At 40.2% G+C, this 19,742-nt stretch overlaps 1 protein-coding gene across 2 annotated transcripts in view; it reads left to right on the top strand.

Annotated features, from left to right (window-relative positions):
* The window catches only part of lrp4 (low density lipoprotein receptor-related protein 4), a 151,219-nt gene that overhangs the window by 47,498 nt on the left and 83,979 nt on the right, over window positions 1–19,742 (top strand). For both annotated transcript variants that reach the window (XM_022211235.2, XM_022211234.2), the window contains exon 2: window positions 4,699–4,845. In XM_022211235.2, coding sequence (XP_022066927.1) covers window positions 4,699–4,845 — 147 coding nt within the window. The remainder of the gene's footprint in view (window positions 1–4,698; window positions 4,846–19,742) is intronic.

The raw sequence follows: 19,742 nt of genomic DNA, 5'->3' as shown, positions 1-19,742 counted from the left end.
CGCAAAAAAGGAAATTTAAAAGACAACTTTAAAGACAGGAAGACTCGGATGACGTCATCTTCGTTTTCCTCCTGCTCAGTTCTGGAAGTGAGGAAAAGAAAGAAGAAGAAGAGGAGGAGGAAAGAAAGGGAGGCAGCTGAGAGAAGGAGGGAAGTATGAAGAGGGGATGGTGGAAAGACAAGAGTGAGGAGAAAGAGAGGGAGAGAGGGAAATGAAAAGAAAGAGGCCATTAATTTAGTGCTGTGGGAGGGATCTGAAGGTTACTGAGCGCTCTCTGCCAGGCCCTCCTGGGTTGACTGATGCCTTTGTGAGGAGGCCAGGAACCACACACACACACACACACACACACACACACACACACACACACACACACACACACACACACACACACACACACACACACACACACACACTCATGCACGCTCCAAGAAAGTTTGGGTTTGTTGCGGCAGGCCAGTTTCAGCAAAACACACACACACCGATACACACAGATGGTCATTAATGAGCTTCAAAGTGAGAGCAAAACGGGAAACCTTTATTTATTTCCTGTCCTGGTCATGCTCTGCTGTGATGCGCCCGAAGATGTGGTGTTTTTCATTTTCTGCTGCGGTCACAAATCACAGCAATGCGAGCGTCTGGACTGTGTGAATGTCTCGGTGTGTGTGTGTGTGTGTGTGTTTGTGACTGTATTTTGGGACACCGGTTGTTTGTGTGTGCGCAGATGTACACGTATTAAAAGGATACTAAGCACTCTTGACATATGTAATAGCATTTGTTTAAACAAAGTTTAACTGCAGTAGAAAGACCAGAAATTGGTTTTGTCTTCTTTGCCCAAAGGTTTTGCTGTTTGCAGAAGATCTCTTGCTATTTGGAAGTTTTAGTTCAGGATAATGATTTTTTAAAAAGTTTTCTTTAACCTTCTGGAACCTAAAACCAATCGATTGGTTTGAAAAGCACATTTGTTTTTTGCCACTATGACACCATTTATCAGAGGCAGAAACTGTAAAAACTGAGAGAACTGTCAGATTTTGAACGTTACAGTGATCCTTGAACTGAAACTGCACCGAATCTGAGCTTAAAATCGTGGTATTTAATTACAGTTACTTCATTCTACAGGTCTCATTAAACATTTGCCAAAAATAAAGTAATTGTCCTAACCACATTTAGTAAAATAACAAAAATTTCCGCTCTTCTCTTTGTGTCTGTGAAGCCATCGGTACCTCAGCTATGACCAGCAGTCGTGTGACAGAAATTCTGGAACTTTTTGAATAAACTGAACAAACTCTTAAAATCATAATATTTCACCAAAATAACTCTATTCTATTAGTCTCGTTTAAATGTGTGTCAGAAATCAAAACAATTTTTTTCTTAAAACAAAAAATTCTGCACTTTATGACAAAACAAGGAGGCCAGTCATGATGGTAACACAGCAAATATTAATGTAAAAATAAATAATTAAAATGGGTTGAGATGCAGGCTGTGCACACACAGATGAGAGCTGTTATGGAAGCAAGTTCAGTATGTAGGTAGTACAATGTCTATAGGATGTAGAGTCAGTTCCAGTGTTGGTAACAAGTGTGTGCACTTGGAAAATGTTGTACAAGTTGACTCCAGGTTGTGAAATAGTAGTGGAACAAGTAAGCAAATAATTATGTTGGAGTTCTTTCTTTTTCTAGAACATGGTTGTGCTGCTTCCATAGAGGTGCAGGACTTTATATTTTAGCATAAACTGAATAAAAACTACATGACAAGAGCAGAAAATGGCCATAAACTGCTTGGCGTCTCAGATTGTACAGCTTTGTTCTATGAAAAATAGCAAAGATTAGAACTAAATCTAATAAAAAACAAACTAACTGTGGATATATATTAAAGACGTGATGCAGAAGAATGGTTGCTGACGTAGACTTGGCGTAGACTTGAGAGTAAGAAAAGTCTCCCACACTCCGGCTTCACTTACATTTTTCTCTCATTCTGATGACATATCAGCCCTCAGGCCTGCTTCAAGATTTACAGTCAGACTGTAGCAGAAACGTGCTGGTGTATTAAACAGATACCCCATCCTGGTAACGCATGGGATGGTGATGAGAGAACCACGTTTTATCACCGGGGGTAGAAAAAGACGTTCAAGAGAACAAAAAAGCTCTTTAAAACAAAATCAGAATGACTTGCCTGTCTCATATCCCATGCAAAACTTTAAAATGTAAATAAATGGTAAATCTTCCACACTTATAAAGCACCTTTTAACTCAGACTTAACCCTTAACTGTACAGTTGTTTGCACGTCATGAACATCAATTACACGTCCAAACAAAAAGATCACATCTCAGCGACTTCTTTTATATTTAATTTTCTTAACATGCATCCATACGCTGACGAACAACTGTGTCAGACAGTTAGATTGTCTAAATTGTCCATATTAAACACACAGAACTCATGAATTACTTCATTAGTCAAGAGTCAGTACAATCCAATAGTGCCGTCATTTGTCACCGTCAGATTTTTCTTTTGTTTCTGAGGTCGAGGAAGATCCTTCATGGGAAAATCCACCAGATAAATCACTCATTGTTTCTTTTCAAAGAAACTACTTATCGGGAAGAATCTTATCAGATGGAAACATCGCACGATGCTACCACACACACACACACACACACACACACACACACACACACACACACACACACACACACACACACACACACACACACACACACACACACACACACACACACACACACTCGTCCTCACTCTGACGTGCCTAAACAGCTCAAGTTTAACAACTTTGCACATGTATGTTCATAGAAACCTCATCTCTGTTAAACATGTCACACCATATATCAGCTGCTGCACATTCGGCAGAAGTTATGATTCTGTCACCGCGGAGCTAAAAGACTCTAAACTTGGACTGGAGTCAGGTTGAAGTCACAAAAATGAGAATTTAAGACTTGACAGTAGAGGCTTTACTCCCCAAAGACTGACTTGAGATTTCAAAGCGAAGTGTTGACCCAGAATTACACCCCAGCATGATAACCAAATCAAACTCAGCTGGGATATTTAAGTAAAGCTTGTGCGTTGAAAGGACACAAGGTCTCAGCTTTCTAAAACACAGCCTTGAAAAGAAAAGTTTAATTGCTCTGTCGTTTCATATTCGGCATCGAGGGACCTGAGCGACTCGGCCTTAATGACTCGACCTAAGAGGAGCCGCTCAGCTTCTTTTACTTTATCCTCCATCAAAGCGATTTAGGAAGAAAAGACCACAGACTAAATGTTTTCCAAAGCTGGCATTTTCAGAGCACCAAAATCATCTCCACAATTAATCTGCCTGTTCTGAGTGACTTATCGTCTGGTTTCTAAAACATAATAAAACAGGGATAAATGCAGTTGGCTACGTGCAGAATGATGTTATTGAATGTCTAGTTTGTCTGACCCCCTAAAACAACATCAACTTCTTAGATTTGGGAGCCTGGAACCATCACATTTTGGGCCTTATATTCTTAAAACGACAGATTCATTGCCAATTAGAGCAACAGTTAGCAATGAATTATCGTTTAATATCGATTAATGGAAGAAACAACAGCAGCTTCTTGGATTTGTCTTGAAGTTCCCAACCTTTTACAATGAGCTCAAAATGATTCGCAGCATCTACAACTGAGGAGAAGACATTTAAATGAGCAATTCCGCCTTAAACTCTCCGAACCTTAAGTGTTTTTTTTCTCCTGTCACATTTTCACTCGCTGTGGGCACATTTTTAGTTTTGATATAAGTTCCTGCACCTCTGTGGAAAGAAATACGAGGGAACACAGAAATATCTTCAGGGCAGTTAGAATGATAAATCATACAAAAGGAAAAAAATATGCAAAAATATCAAACAAACCAGCAATGTGCACAAACCTGCAAACTTTTCATTAGTTACATTTTAAAAATATTTGTTCCCACACTTATCTTCTGTCTACGCTGTGCAAACGCAGCCTGCAGCTCAGTCGAAAACTTTTTAAAAAAATGTTTTTATACAGAATAAGAAAACTATTTATTTTTGGTGTATAAATATAAAGTAGAATAAAATCATTTCCATCAATTCTAAACATAAATTAGGTAAAGTTTTCTGAATTTCACAGATGAGTACTTTATGGACTAAATCCCTCTGGTTTTTACTGTTTCTGGCTCTTTGGTGTAATTTTGGCAGTTTTTTAAAGATAACAAGCCCTTTAAACCCGTGTTCTGAGGGTTGAATGACTGGACAGAATTTGAGATTTCGGCTACAATTCAGAGACAAGGTTATTTTTTATCTGTTGAAATGACTTGGTGTAGTGAACTTAATCAAATAGAAAATCACATTAAAGTGCTTGGCTGAAGTTCTCCACACTTTTGCCAGACATATTAAAATGGTAACAGGGAGCAATTAAGGAGGGTGAACACACAGTTAAAACCAAAACAAGAGGTCACATCCAGGAGTTAAAGTCGCTGTTTTAACACAAACATGGATTCATGAAAACTTGTTCCTGAAAATATAGAGCGTTGTTGTTTGTCCTAGTGAGCAAGCTGTGTTTATTTTTAAACCGAAACTCGTGATGAATAAATGATGGCAAAATGAGCTTGTTATGCACAACCATCACAATCTCTGTGTGCTCATATGAATTCCAACCAGCCAGTTAACCTGAGCGTGCCCGATCATTTCCAACCCTGTCGTCCTCTGTGTGTGCAGGAGTTCACGGCAGCGCTGAGTGTTCGTGTGGGAAGAACCACTTCACATGTGCAGTCAGTGCGTTCGGGGAGTGTACCTGCATCCCGGCCCAGTGGCAGTGTGACGGAGACAACGACTGCGGGGACCACAGCGACGAGGACGGATGCAGTAAGTCCTGGTTTTATTTGCTTGTTCTTAATTCTTACCTTTTTCTCTTTCATTATTGATCTGCCGTTAACCAAACAAATGACAAAAAAAATCACATAAAGAACCTCAGTCTGAGTTAACTTGATCTTGAGGACGCATTTGAAAGTCTCACCACATGTAGACTGTGGGTATAATGGCATGTGTCCACAGGGCCGTTTTTCTCGCACACCGCATCTGAATATCACCTGCTTGGTGGACGTGCATTATTGGGCCACTAGGAGGTCACATGACAGCCCTTCAGATCTTCAATCTGGTATATGTGTTTGACCAACATGGTGACTCACTTCCAAACTTTCTCTCTTATTAGGAACACAGTTCAGCGAAATGTACACTACTGTTCAAAGGTTGGGGTCACTTACAAATGTCCTTACTTTTTTCAATGAAGATAGCATTGAATGAATCAGAAATTCAGTCTAGACATTGTTAATGTGGTAAATGACTATTCTAGCTGAAAACGTCAAATTTTAATTGAATATCTACATAGGAGTACAGAGGAACATTTCCAGAAACTATGTTCTAATGCTAGATTGTGTCAGCTAATGTGTTGAAAGGCTAATTGACGATTAGAAAACATTGGTGCAGTTATGTTAGCACATGAAAAAAAAGTGTTTTTATGGAAAACATGTAATTGTCTGAGTGACTCCAAACTTTTGAACAGTAGGGTATTTCTAAAGGCATTTTGAATCTGTCCTCATTTTAGTTCAATGATGTCTGGTCTAGATGTTTTACGAAAGTTTCGCAAGGCATCGGACCTCCACTCCCTGCACCAAATGTGAATAAAGTAGAAGTCAAGTCTGCTTCATGAAACTGAGCTCCAGAGTAACGCGCCACAATGTAGCTTGAAAAGCAAGCGGCATGATGCAACCAGCATGCGTTTCACATGACAATGAGTGAGATGCGAGAAATAGTCGGATCCTGTAGACACGTACCAGATATCTGTTATTGGCTGCTGGTTTCAGGTGGATTTGGCTAGTGCTCAACTCCCCATGTGCAAATGTTCCATTAAGATGATTGTGATTGACTTAAACGAATCCAAACAAGTCAGAGCGTATTTTTGTTTCATGTACGTCAGACTGATAATAAAGTGCTTCTAGACCGTGATGCGCCATGAAAGTTGATGGCTGATAACTTTGGACAGTTGTACATTACGTCGAAGCCTGTAAAACAAACTTCAATTTGCTGATTTGCCTAAGTGGGTATAACCCCAATCGTACTGTGTTTTTTAATTATTTTTTTTTAAATGACCAGATCGTCTTCTGGTCACTTTCGTGCTTGTTTCCTGCACTCTGTCAGTTTTCATACTCGGAAGTTAAATGAAGCTGTCAATCTACCAACATTATTAAAAACCTAAAGTCTCCGGAGATCTTCCTTGAAAAGATGGAGAGGCTGACAGAGAACTAAGTAAAACTGAATACATATTTAACAATAAAAAATGATTTTATTTTTTTAGGTTTTGCTTGAAACCAGTCCATGGTGCATAAAAGGTTGAAGGCTGCTCGGTTAGAAGACCAGATGATCTATTGGCTTTTAATTAAATGCTATTTAAATTTGAGGACTTTATTCCAATTTGGCACAAATGTTCACTGAGATTCAAGGATTAATTAATTAGATATTGGTGGTCAAAGGTCACTTGCATCTTCAGGATGAGAGACTTTCCTTTAGAGTCAGATCAGATAGAGCTATTTATGTTCTAGTGGAACAATCTCTAGTGGAGTCTATATTGCTGCTCTCTTGAGACCCTTTTCATCCACACCTGGAGTCATAGTGAGCTTTGATTCATGTGGGTTGGAGTTGACCTCTTGTCCATCCCATTCTTGTGATCACAATAAATTAGGAACGCCTGGAGGGAATCCACTTACATTCAAGGATGACCTCTTTTAAATCTGGTAGTCAAAGGTCACTGTGACCTCAAGAAAAAAAGCCATCTTTTTTGGCTACAATTCGAGGATTTCTACACCAATTATGACAACATTCACACAAATGTCTGATAGGATAAAATGATAGACAATATACACACGTGGACAAAATTGTTGGTACCCCCTCAGTTAAAAAAGGAAAAACCCACAATTCTCACTGAAATCACTTGAAACTCACAAAAGTAACGATAAATAAAAATTTATTGAAAATTAAATAATCAAAATCAGCCATCACTTTTGAATTGTTGATTAACATAATTATTAAAAAAACAAACTAATGAAATAGGGCTGGACAAAAATGATGGTACCCATAACTTAATATTTTGTTGCACAACCTTTTGAGGCAATCGCTGCAATTAAACGATTTCTGTATTTGTCAATGAGCGTTCTGCAGCTGTCAACAGGTATTTTGGCCCACTCCTCATGAGCAAACAGCTCCAGTTGTCTCAGGTTTGATGGGTGTCTTCTCCAAATGGCATGTTTCAGCTCCTTCCACATATGTTCAATGGGATTCAGATCTGGGCTCATAGAAGGCCACTTTAGAATAGTCCAACGCTTTTCTCTCAGCCATTCTTGGGTGTTTTTGACTGTGTGTTTTGGATCGTTGTCCTGTTGGAAGACCCATGACCTGCGACTGAGACCAAGCTTTCTGACACTAGGCAGCACATTTCTCTCCAGAATGCCTTGATAGTCTTCAGATTTCATCGTACCTTGCACACTTTCAAGACACCCTGTGCCAGATGCAGCAAAGCAGCCCCAAAACATTACTGAGCCTCCTCCATGTTTCACCGTAGGGACAGTGTTCTTTTCTTCGTATGCTTGGCTTTTGAGTCTATGAACATAGAGTTGATGTGCCTTACCAAAAAGCTCCAGTTTAGTCTCATCTGTCCAAAGGACATTCTCCAGAAGCTTTGTGGCTTGTCAACATGCATTTTTGCAAATTCCAGTCTGGCTTTTTTATGAGTTTTTTTTTCAGCAGTGGTGTCCTCCTTGGTCGTCTCCCATGAAGTCCACTTTGGCTCAAACAACGACGAATGGTGCGATCTGACACTGATGTACCTTGGCCTTGGAGTTCACCTTTAATTTCTTTGGAGGTTGCTCTGGGCTCTTTGGATACAATTGGAACGATCCGTCTCTTCAATTTGTCATCAATTTTCCTCTTGCGGCCACGTCCAGGGAGGTTGGCTACTGTCCCGTGGGTCTTGAACTTTTGAATAATATGAGCCACTGTTGTCACAGGAACTTCAAGCTGTTTAGAGATGGTCTTATAGCCTTTACCTTTAAGATGTTTGTCTATCATTTTTTTTCGGATGTCCTGGACAATTCTCTCCTTCGCTTTCTGTTGTCCATGTTCAGTGTGGTACACACCTTTTCACCAAACAGCAGGGTGACTACTTGTCTCCCTTTAAATAGGCAGACTGACTGATTATGAGTTTGGAAACACCTGTGATGTCAATTAAATGACACACCTGAGTTAATCATGTCACTCTGGTCAAATAGTTTTCAATCTTTTATAGAGGTACCATCATTTTTGTCCAGGCCTGTTTCATTAGTTTGTTTTTTTAAATAATTATGTTAATCAAACAATTCAAAAAGTAATGGCTGTTTTTGATTATTTAATTTTCAATAAATTTTATTTATTGTTACTTTTGTGAGTTTCAAGTGATTTCAGTGAGAATTGTGGGTTTTTTCCTTCTTTAACTGAGGGGTACCAACAATTTTGTCCACGTGTGTATGTGTCTATAAGGTCATAATTCTAGTTTTCATTTCACTTGACTAATACAGTATCAACACATTTTTCCTCAAACCCAAGTAATCGAGCTCCTCTGCTGTTAAATGATGCATATAAATAAGATCTAAAATCTTTCAAAAAGGGTGCCTGATTAGCAAAACAAGTAAAATAATTGCAAAATATATCGCGAACTTTCTATATTAGCTTTCAGCACTTGACATTTCTGACACTCAGTGGTATAGACACATTTCGTTTGGTGCCAAATTGACTGGATTTATTTTGCACTAAAGCAGTTTCTATTTCAAAAGATTTGATGTAATTTTAAAATCAAGTTTTAAAGATGTTAGTTTAACCAGCTCGCCAGATTGTGGTTGTAAAGAAGTGAATTGGCTGGCTCTCCACGGCATATTATGCATGATCCCCTTGAGCAAGGCATTAAAACTCCCACCGCTCAGCCAAGAATCTGATTGTTCTTGGCAGCTCCCCGGCGCAAATTTGCGCCTGACTTCTGAATTTTTGCTGTAAAGGTGAAAGCATGCTGAGGCAGAGCTCTCCTGCATAAATAGTGCAGAAAAAAGTAAGGGAAGAAAAATCTATAATTGAGCTCATATGGATCCCATCATCACCCAGTGAAACGGTGAACGGGTCAGCGGGTCAGGCGGCGTAGTGTTTCGGAAGCCTCTGTGTGGTGTTTGCCCCGTGCACAAAAATGCTCCAGTGACTTTTGGCACCGGGCGAAGTTTGGGCAGCGGGGAAATCTTGGCTGACGGGAGACCTTTTCCTGCGGAGCATGTCAGTTTGTCGAGTGGGGGAGATCTTCACGGCTCGTCTTTTACACTTCTGTGTATCGATGTCAGATGTCACCGTGAGCTTCCTCGTTTTTTTCCAGAGCGGAGAAGCAGATGCAGCTCTTTAGTCGGACGTTCTTCTAGGGCTTTGTGCGGTTGCGTTTGTGTGCCGATATTCTCCCTCCATCAGTCTTCCTCTGTCACATTAAGCTAGTTAGGGGGTGGGAGAGGGGACGCTAAGTGTTATTGATCTGCGGCCGGTTGAATGTTCAGCGAGTCTGATCGCCACGTATCGATCGGCGGTGCGTTACTTATTTAAGGAGACACATGGAAGCAGCTGACAGATATCAGAGCATCTAGCTGGACCTTCCTAATCCATTAGTACTGTCTGATCGATCCTCCACCGCATTGCTCTGTAGTTGTCTTGGACTTATTCCAGCCGGTGTTGTAATCGCAGAACTAGTATCACAGAGATTCATGATGTTATGGCTGGATGCTGCTACAGAAATGTGATGTACTGTCCTGCTACTGCATCAGCTAAATCAAAAGCTGCATCTCACACTGTAGTGTGTAGATCAACTTAATTTAATGATTCAGTTGCACAGTAGTAAAATGTTGCAGATTTAAACGTGTAATTTAGAACCACCGACATGAATTGTGATTATCTGTGTTAATCCCAGCTCTGGTTGAAGCTATACATCATCAAATACTTTAATACTTTTTTGAAATGTCCAACATTTTTCACACAAATACCGAACATGATCTTGTTATCCAGTGTTTTTCTTTCTTGTAGATTGAATACTTAGAGATTTTTGACGATGAAAAAATGAAATGAAAAAAAGAAGTATTTCAAAGTGTTAGCTGAAGAAAATCGTGACAGATTATATTTTATAGCCCTAAAGGGTCTCAGGGTAGATTGAAGGCATCCCAAGATGATTATATCAAGAAAAAAATAATAAAACAAGAGCTTGTTTAACAGAATCACATTAATATTTCTCTCTCGCGAAGTAATGGATACATTGACCTTTTCAGGCACTAATAATGTTTATATTAAACTGCTTATTCCGGAAAAGTCACCTCTGACCTGCTCACAAATCAGTTTCACTCTCTTTGTGCAGTTCAGCACAGGGGTTTGTCAATACATATATTGATTTGCTTTAAGGGATCACAGGCCAGAGAGGTCAGGAACTCTGTAATGGACTAACTTCATCATTGAATCATTAGTTATTTATAAAATCCTTCCTGGAGCTCCAAACATCAGGCCAGAATACATTTCACCGAAAAAGTTCTTCAGTCACTCAAACGTCAAACATATATTTGCTTCTTTTGATTGAAAACTGGCGAAAGGTTTCTTCCCATTCTGAGATTTTCTTCCAACTGAAATATTCATTTTGTCAGGGCAGAACTCTGTAATATTCACCTGTTTGCTTTTTGAAATGAAATGAAATTGTGTTTGCGTGCGCGTGTTGACTGAAAACGTGACTCGACTGATTGAATTGACTGAGTCGGATTGTAAAACCGAGGAGTGAAATTTTAGGAGTTTTTTAACTGTGTTTTCTAAGCACGGCGATACAACTGATTGATCATGAAGGCATGCTTTCATCACGCCGCTTGCGCAATTCAGCAGCATTGGGCAGATGTGCGTGACCATGAGAATATTGACTCACAATGAACACACACACAGTTGTGCTGAATCGCAGCTTGTGGCTTGCAGACTCGGTTTGAACTTGTAACGCAGTTATCATTTATATCAATTTAACAATTTCCAGACAACATGCAATTGTCCTGACTCTCCTGGGAGGAATGTGTGTGAATGGAGGCAGGGGCAGGGCGGCCGACTGTAACTATGAAGCTATCTGTGTTAACGTCTGATCTAATTACGACGTGGAAATTGTGTAGCGCAGCTGTGGCCGGTCCGAGTGTGTGCTGGCGTTTTGTGCTTGTGTTCCCCTAGATAAAGTTTCATAGCTCCACAGAGACCCAAGCGGGAGTGGAGAAGAGTTGACGAGGGACTAAGAGGAGCATGTAAGGCTTATCGCCGTGTGTATGGAATAGGAACTGTATGTTGCTGTGAAGGAGCTGCTGTTGTGTGAACGTGAGGAGGAAATGGACTTTACAGCCACGGCTTCTCCTCTTCACCTCCCATAACATCCGTGTGTTTACACTGGACCACACCGGATGGAAGGCTGGAAGCTCTTTTGCCGGCTGATCATAAATCTGTCCTTTAAAAAACAAAATCAAAGTTAAAGGTCCATACTCGTGTGTTTGCAAGGCTTAGCCGCTTCACTGCCAATCCTATATTACCCATTTTCCTGCTGACATTTTTTGGATGAATGCTGGGAAGTTTTGTTGTTTTGGATCCATTCTTCATGCTGTTCCTGACATTTATTGGTGAAACTTCTGTGTCTTCAACTTTGTCTTTGAAGTCTTACCACTTCTACCTTTTCTTCTACTGCTAATACCACTTCCTCTACTTCTACTTCTTCTTCCACTGCTAATACCGCTTCTTGTACTTGTTCCTCTACAGCTAATTCAACTTTTTCTACTTCTTCTATGGCTAATACCACTTCTTCCACTTCTACTTCTCCTACCTCTTCTCTGGCATCTTCTTTTCCTTTTATGTTGTCTTTTCCTTCTCCTTCTATGTCAGCTTCTGCTTCTTTGTTTTCTTCCTGTCCTCCTTCTCCTTGCACTTCTTTTTCTTCTTGCTGTTCTTCTTTATGTTCTACTACTTCTTTTTCCTCTCCTTCTCCTCCTTGATTTTCTGCTCATTCTTTTCTGTCCCTCAGCCACTTTTCCAAATCTTCTTCAGGTATTCTGAATCATTCCCAGCCCACTATAATGTACAGTTCATCCAGTTTGCTCTGGGTCAACCTTCGGGCCTCCTAAAAGTCAGACATATCTATCATTTACTCACTGGAAGACATCCAGGAGGCTGATAAGATGCTGGATATCATTAGATGGCTTCTTTTTAAAACGGAGAAACCTTGGTTCTTCTCCAACATCCTCCTGGCTGTCAGAATTCCTCATCTCGTATCTAATCTGACATTCGATAAGGAACTCGGATTGTAGATGCTAAAGTAGTGGCTGCACTTGTTTTAGCTTTAAGAACTGTTGGGACATGAGATACAGCTCCAGAAAGTCCTGTCTGAGCAAAATATTTGTGCATACACAGTTTTATGATGCCCTGAGACTGGATTTACAACTCGACAATAAAATGATCGTGGTTAAAGTTGTTGTATCTTTATGATCAGGGCTGATAACATCACAATGGAGTACTGTGTTCATGCTATGAAATCTTGGAAACTATGTCATTAGTACCAAGTAACCCCATTATGAATGCAAACATGTAGGTCTGGGCATCATAGCACAGGACCGTTTTGGGTCCATTTCAGATTCTAAAAGCTGTTTGAGACTGAAAGTGAAAGGTGCCCTGTGGAGTTTGCTCTGTAAGTAAACAGATGTTTGTGCAGAGGTTGTGTGTGTGCTTGTTTGGTTGGCCACCACTGAGCCTTGCTGGATGGTGTCGTGTTGCGAAACGGCAAAATTTCAACTTCTCTCCTAAATTTTTTGCCCGACAACCCCACGCCTCGGATTCCCCGCTGAGTCGACAGACTGGTCTCATTCTAGTGAATTGTGCTTTTCAATCCAGGACCAGAGTGGATCTGAACGCGGCCTCAGATCAAACCCAGGCTCCCCGCCACTGAAACTCATTTTGGCTTCAGGTATACACAATCTCATTCTGTTCCACTATCCAGAGTTCATAGCAGTGTTTGAAGGCTGGAAGATAAACTGGGAAATCAAGAGTTTTGCCCTCAGGCTCAATTCGTCTTTACAGTGACACTCTGCTACAAACACCCGCGTCACTCTGTCGATCTCGCACTTGTTCAGCTGTGAAGCTGGCTGACTGTAATTTTCTAACCGTGTGCTCCACCTAAGCTCCAGAATAAGTCAGTGGAAGAACATGTGGAAGAACCGCACAGATGAGATTAGCATGTCATGGTGCAGTTAAAAACAACCTGAAAAGTTAAACATCCCTGATTGCATTATGTTTTCCAGGTGCCTGAGTGAAATTAAACCGGTATTTATGACAGTATTAAGATCACCGGAGGCTTGTTTTTTTTACTTTTGCCACACCTCACTAGCTAAAGAGCAGGAAGAGCATGTTCCCGGGTCACGCATCTCAAGGACAAGACACTAATTAGCCCTGATGAAATTTAATGAATGCATAACTCACAGACATTTCATCAGATTAATAACACCCCCTTTTTCATTGATACAGCTGTCTGAGCTCGGGGGGCGTGCACGCCTCTGGATGGCATATAGGCAGACTTTACTGTGTTTGATTGCAGGCCAAATGCATGAGCTGTGAGAGACTCTGGCATGAAGTGCTGCTCCATTAGAGGAATATATGTTTATGTTTTTGGCAGCCAGTTCCACATCCATAAACCCCTATTAGGAGAGGTAAGGGTGCACGCTGCCATTGTGAATCTGGTTCCTATGGAAATGGCAGCGAGGGCTCATTGTGTTGAAGGTTGTGCAGTCGGAGGAGGCAAACAGAAGCGCAAAGTGAATGGAGAAGGAAGGACAGAAAAATGATGCTCGCTTCGTGTTGTGGCCAGCGCTTTCAGCTAAACCTCCTACGGCTTTCCACCTCACCGAGGCCGCTTTTTTCTGTAAATACTTTTGTTGTGAACAGCTTTTGTATTGAGAGTAAAGTCAGAGTGAAAAGTGGAAAAGCGTTATTTGGTTTGAGGGTATGAGGAATAGGTGTGGGCGATAAAATAAAGTGTTGTTGAAAGCAAAGTGTAATGAATCACATTTTCATTTGTTGATCACAATGGAAAAGATTTCCGTCCAATCTTATCACCTTTTCTTGTTCAATTTGAGAAACTTGAACCACCGAATATTTGACTTAAAGGACCAGTGTTCAGGATTCAGGAACATCTAGTGCAGATTGCAACCGACCGGATACCTTCCCCTCACCTTCCCCTCAAGCAAAAACCTACAGTGGCTGCTAAAAATGTGAAAGATCTCTAGAACTAGTGGTTTTGTTTTTCTGTTTTAATCAAGCAGTAACCTCCAGGGCTTACAGAAGGGGAAGGACTAAAAACTGCAGTTCCTCAAATGGCCACTCAAGACTGTCTTCAAATTTAATGAGTCTCCATAGATCCCAGTGTTAAAATACCCAACTTTACGGCTGGAATAAACATGTTTGTAGCCTCGTGCAAAAAGTGCTTTTGGTCTCCATAGCTAATTTTCCTGTTTTTGACAACTGTGCAGCAGGTGAATGTTTATATAAATCACTGGTTTAATGTAATTAAGACTTACAGTTATGCATAATTATTGGCGTCGCCGTTCCATGGCTTGCCACAGCTCCATACCTGCTCCCAACATAAATACATTCTGAGCTAACAAAAACACAAAGATTCGGATTTTTAGGTGATTATATGCTCATGAAAACACAATTACGAATAGTACACCCCACTAGTGCCAGCAGATTTCCTTAAAACCTGCACACTGGAACTTTAAATGCTGTTTTTGGTCATTTGACAAATTCATTGATAAATTAGTAATTTCAACTCTGACTTATTACAAGTCCCTCATATTTCCAGGAAGCAAAGGAAGAAGAGAAGCGTAGGTGACACCATGAGTGGTTAGAAGGTCTTTGACCCCTTCAGGACTCAAGACAGACTTAAGGAAACTGAACAATTCAGTCTTGTGTGACTTGTGTTTTAGTAAATTCCTTGGTCGCCTAAAGCTCAGCCATTTAACTATTAGGACTCTATGTTAAAGGGTCTTGGCCATAGCTTTTGAAAAAACACAATTAACACAGCTTCACTTGGAACGTGTTTAATGCTACTTCATTAGCCAGGGACTCTGAAACACCTGAATCTGGACTTGCAGTTTTGTTGCAAACGCTGTTTAGCTTGGATGTACCCCAGAAGACATAAAGACACCATCTAGTGGGTATTTGTCTTGAATTCAAGTGGAACTGAAAGAGGAAATCTCAAAAGAAATGTTTGTTTTACCCATTTCTTACTACCTTGGATGTTGTTTTTGTAGTTCTTGTCCATAATTCTACAATTCTAGTGGCATTTTTAGCTTCTTTGTGGTGCTCCGAGCTTGTGGTGAAACGTTTAATCATGGTCAAATGACCAGACAAGCTGTAAACAAAAATGTTTTGACATCCTGCTTCTCTGCATTGTACGGGTTAATGAATAGGGAAAATGAAAAGCCATTGTATTTGTGATTTATCTAACCATGATGCAACAGTCGGCGCTTTGAATGTGGCCTGGTGAACTCTGCAGATTCCCCAGCCAACAGTTTTATTTATACCGAGTATGACTTAGGTTTCTGTCTTCTCTCATATCTTACTTGGCTCTCAATTTTCCTGACCTGTCTTCCCAGTTCAAGGCAATACAATTTATTAACACACACCTATGTAGGACGTTCACCACCGCGGCAGATAAGGCGCGATAAGCCGGGACAGCTTATACATCTTCTGTTATTTCGCCATTCATTTCCTCCCACCTCGTCCTCCCTCCCTCGCTGTTTCGGGTCATCCTTCAACTTACTCTCTGCGTTTGGCTTTCACCGAAGGAAGCGCACACTGTTGGGAGTCCTGCTGAGTTGAAAGCAGCCGAGGTTGTGAGAGAGTAAATGATCTCGGCTAGTGAGCAGACAGGAGATACATGTGATGGAGTGTGTGTGTGTGTGTGTGTGTGTGTCGTGGAGGGTGGATGCGAGATGAAATGGAAGAGGAAAATCTCTGTTGTGTGTGATTGAAAGCGCCGCATGAGGTTCCTCTGCTATCAGCTCACACGGGCCTGCGAGGTTTGGGAAACGGGTGTGCACTGAAACTCAAACACTCACACGCACTCACAGGTACATACAAGGACGCAGGTCTGCGGCACTGACTTGTGAGGACCCTCCTTTGGATGCACTTGAGGATATTTTTCAGGTACGCCCAGGCCTTCAGGTGGTGTTATGTTTACCATATTCATGTGAAGAATTCATTTGAACAACTCACTGACTTGGTATTCGACACTCGGTGACTGTAAATGTTCTGAGGGCTCGTGAACTGTCATCTGTCAACGCTGACAGACATAAAAACCCTTTACAACTTAATCTGTCTACGAATTTGGGGTCCGTTAAAGTGCAAGAAACACAATTATTTACCATTTCTTAACAAGGGGACAACAAAGACATTAAAAAGCCCATATTGTACACATTTACAGATTGTTTTTTTGGAGTCTTTTGGAACGTGTTTACATGCTTTAATGTTAAAAACACATTTTTTCATAACCTACATCACTGTAGCATCTCTTCTTACAATCTGTCTGAAATGCTTTGTTGTAGTTCTCTATGAGGTTCCTCTTGTAAAAAACACATGCTGCTCTGATTGGTCAGTAGGCCTGATGGAAGTTACTGTAACGCCAAATCTATGAGTACAGAGATGTAGCTCTAGTGACAAAATAAAGAGAAATGTTGATAGATTCTGTGTTTGAGGACATGCCCAACTAGCTGCTATAGCAGATGTTATGCAAAAGTGTTACGTGATGATGGAAGGAAGCCTGAACTTAAATCAAGGGATTTCATGCATTTAAGGAACAGTTTTTGTAAAATACAGTAGTTCCCTTTGCTGTAGACTGTGGGATTTGTAAACTTGCAGATCTTCAGAAATGGGAAAAGCCCAAAAAGCATGATATGGGTCCTTTAAAATATGCATAATTTGAGGAGTTGCATTGTTTTTAGTGTTCAATTTTAGTCAAATTGTCTGTATTACTTTTTTGCTCTTTCTCAGTTGTCCATTTGTCTTGTGAGTTGAGTTTAGTGTAAAACTCTGTGTTTTTTCTTTTTTTTAAACACAGAATTGAGGCCAATTACAGCCCTGATTTGCCTATTATAATAGATTTTCAATATCTTTTACTGGATATGTTTGATTTTTCTAACAGGAATCTGGATAGCTCTGAAACTCTTAAACAGAAATTAGGCTTTTGATAGACATCAAATCTGTTTCTACAATGATGAACTAATGCCTTGCGAGTCAAGTTTAAAACTTAGCACTTTCAACACATAATTAAGACTAATTAAAACCCTGATTTGCCCATATTTCATGATCTTTTACCAGAGACATTGGGTTTTTCTGGCAGGAATCTGTACATTTCTGAAACGGTAAAGCATAAATTAGGCTTTTGATAGACTTTACAGTATGTTTCTGCCTTAATTACATCAAACTATATAACCTGTCAGTCAGAGTTTGAGACACCTAATTAATAGTCAGACTCTGGATGCATTATATTTCAATTTTCACTTTCCTTCTTGAGTTACCACTCAATAATGTATAATACCTACATCTCTGTGCAATAACACTCATCAGATTTCGATTTTTATTAGATCAGTGCACATTTTACATTTCATGCTTATACTTTGTCTACCTATGTTTATCTACTGCTGAATGGGAGCAGTTTCACCTTGGAGATAAAGTGTTTCTGATTCTGATTACACCGATCCTGACCTTTAACCCAAGGACAGAGTTGAAGCCGGTCCCCTTTAACAAAACAAGTGAGAGCACCGACCGCTGTGTCCTTGCCACAAATCTCCAAAAAGTAAAACCGGCTCTCACAAGGGCATCGATACAAACTCTCACACACACTTTATAAACCTCCAAAAAATAAGAAATGCCCCCTGAGTGCTTTAATCCACCACTTTCTGCAGTCTCGGCCAATCGGAGAGCAGCTGTGACGACGGGAGCAGAGAAGATTAGGACCCCATCCTCTGCTTCTCTACATGTCACTTTCTCCCAGCATCCCTTCATCTCCTCTCTCCTCTGCACCTCCCTCCGTCCTCGCATCCTTCTTCTCTCTGCCCTCGGCCCACAGGAAACCTGCACTCCCGACTCACTTTTCTTTTGACCCAAGAGTTTCTCATTTATTTCTCACTATGTGGTTGAATTTTCTCCCCTCGCTCGGTTTGTCTCTCTTCCTGTCTCCTTACCTCTTTGTCTCGTCTGGCTCTCTTTCTTTCTTTTTTTTACTTTCCGTCGCAGGATTTGACCGTCGTTGTTTGGACACATTAGCATAATCCTCCTCCTCCTTTCTTTCTTTCTTTCTTCCTTTCTTCCTCCTCGTCCAATGCTTGCTCTGTCCTCTCCTCCACCTCCCTCCTAAATATTTACTCCCCGCTCGGTAAACGAGGCGGCCACACTTGTTCACACAGAAGAGGACATGATTAGAGGCTGATTGAGGGCAGAGAAAGTGACAGAAGCAAGAAGAGAGACAAAGGGGGTAGTTGGTCTGAGGCCCGGCTTTACCTTCTTTGTAAATCTCACACGGGCTTGTTTGAGTAGCTTTTAAATGCTCTCTGTGTAGTTAAATAGTGCAGAGGTGATGGATTAAAGCTTTTAAAGAATTACTATAATCATTCCATATTACAGGGGTCACTAATGAGGTGCAGCTATGAGTCAGTCCATTGAGGGATCGATATTTTACAGTTTCTCTTAATGTGTTTGATAATGAACCTCAATTTCTAAAAAAATAACCAAGGCAAAGAAAATGCTGGTTCTAAATGCAGATACTGTGTTTTACAGTGGTTTACAATTCAGATATTCACTTTTTTAGTCTTCTTTAATTGAAAATCTAAGCTTATCCTTGAGTTATATACTGCTGGCACAAGAAAAACACAGAAATTTTACTCTCTGAAGTTTAGTTTTAGATTCTAACAAGTATCTTACCTTATATTTTCATGCATTTTTAGCAACCAGGCTGGCTGGTTTAAAAGCTATCACATCTTTTTAAAAACTGCTGATATTACGCCATTTATCAGAGCCAGAAACTGTTAAAATTACGTCCTTTATACCATGCATTTCTATCTAAGTGATTAATTAAGATAATAATTAGCCGATTAACCCTTTAAACCCCAAAACCTGCCAATGTGTTTCAAAGGCATGCCATATTTTCAAAATAAATGCCAATATTACACCGTTTATCAGAGTCAGAATCTGTAAAAACTGAGAAATTTGGTGGATTTTGTATTTTCCGAAGGTCCTTGAACTTACCACCTGTCACATTTGGTCATGGAAAATAAATGATGTTTTTAGACTACTGTTCCAAAAAATCCCCCAAAACAAGATGTTTTACTTCCTCTAGTTTTTTCGATTGTAGGAAGTATTTTATCTTCTACATACAATATTTTTCTATCTACCAAAGGATTATTGGATATAATAATTACCTGATTAACCGTTTAAACCATAAAACCTGTTGGTGTCATGCCATTTATACAAACAAACAAAAAAAGCCAAAAATACGGCATTTATCACAGCCAAAAACTGAGAAAATCGTTGCATTTTGACTTTTCTGACAGCCATTGAACATAACATCAGTGACATTTGGTCATGAAAAATCTAAAACCAAATCTAAA

Source organism: Acanthochromis polyacanthus, chromosome 2 (assembly GCF_021347895.1).
Source record: "Acanthochromis polyacanthus isolate Apoly-LR-REF ecotype Palm Island chromosome 2, KAUST_Apoly_ChrSc, whole genome shotgun sequence".
Classification (NCBI taxonomy): domain Eukaryota; kingdom Metazoa; phylum Chordata; class Actinopteri; family Pomacentridae; genus Acanthochromis; species Acanthochromis polyacanthus.
The sequence above is the reverse complement of the archived record's forward strand: the minus strand, read 5'-3'. Positions and strand labels throughout refer to the sequence as shown.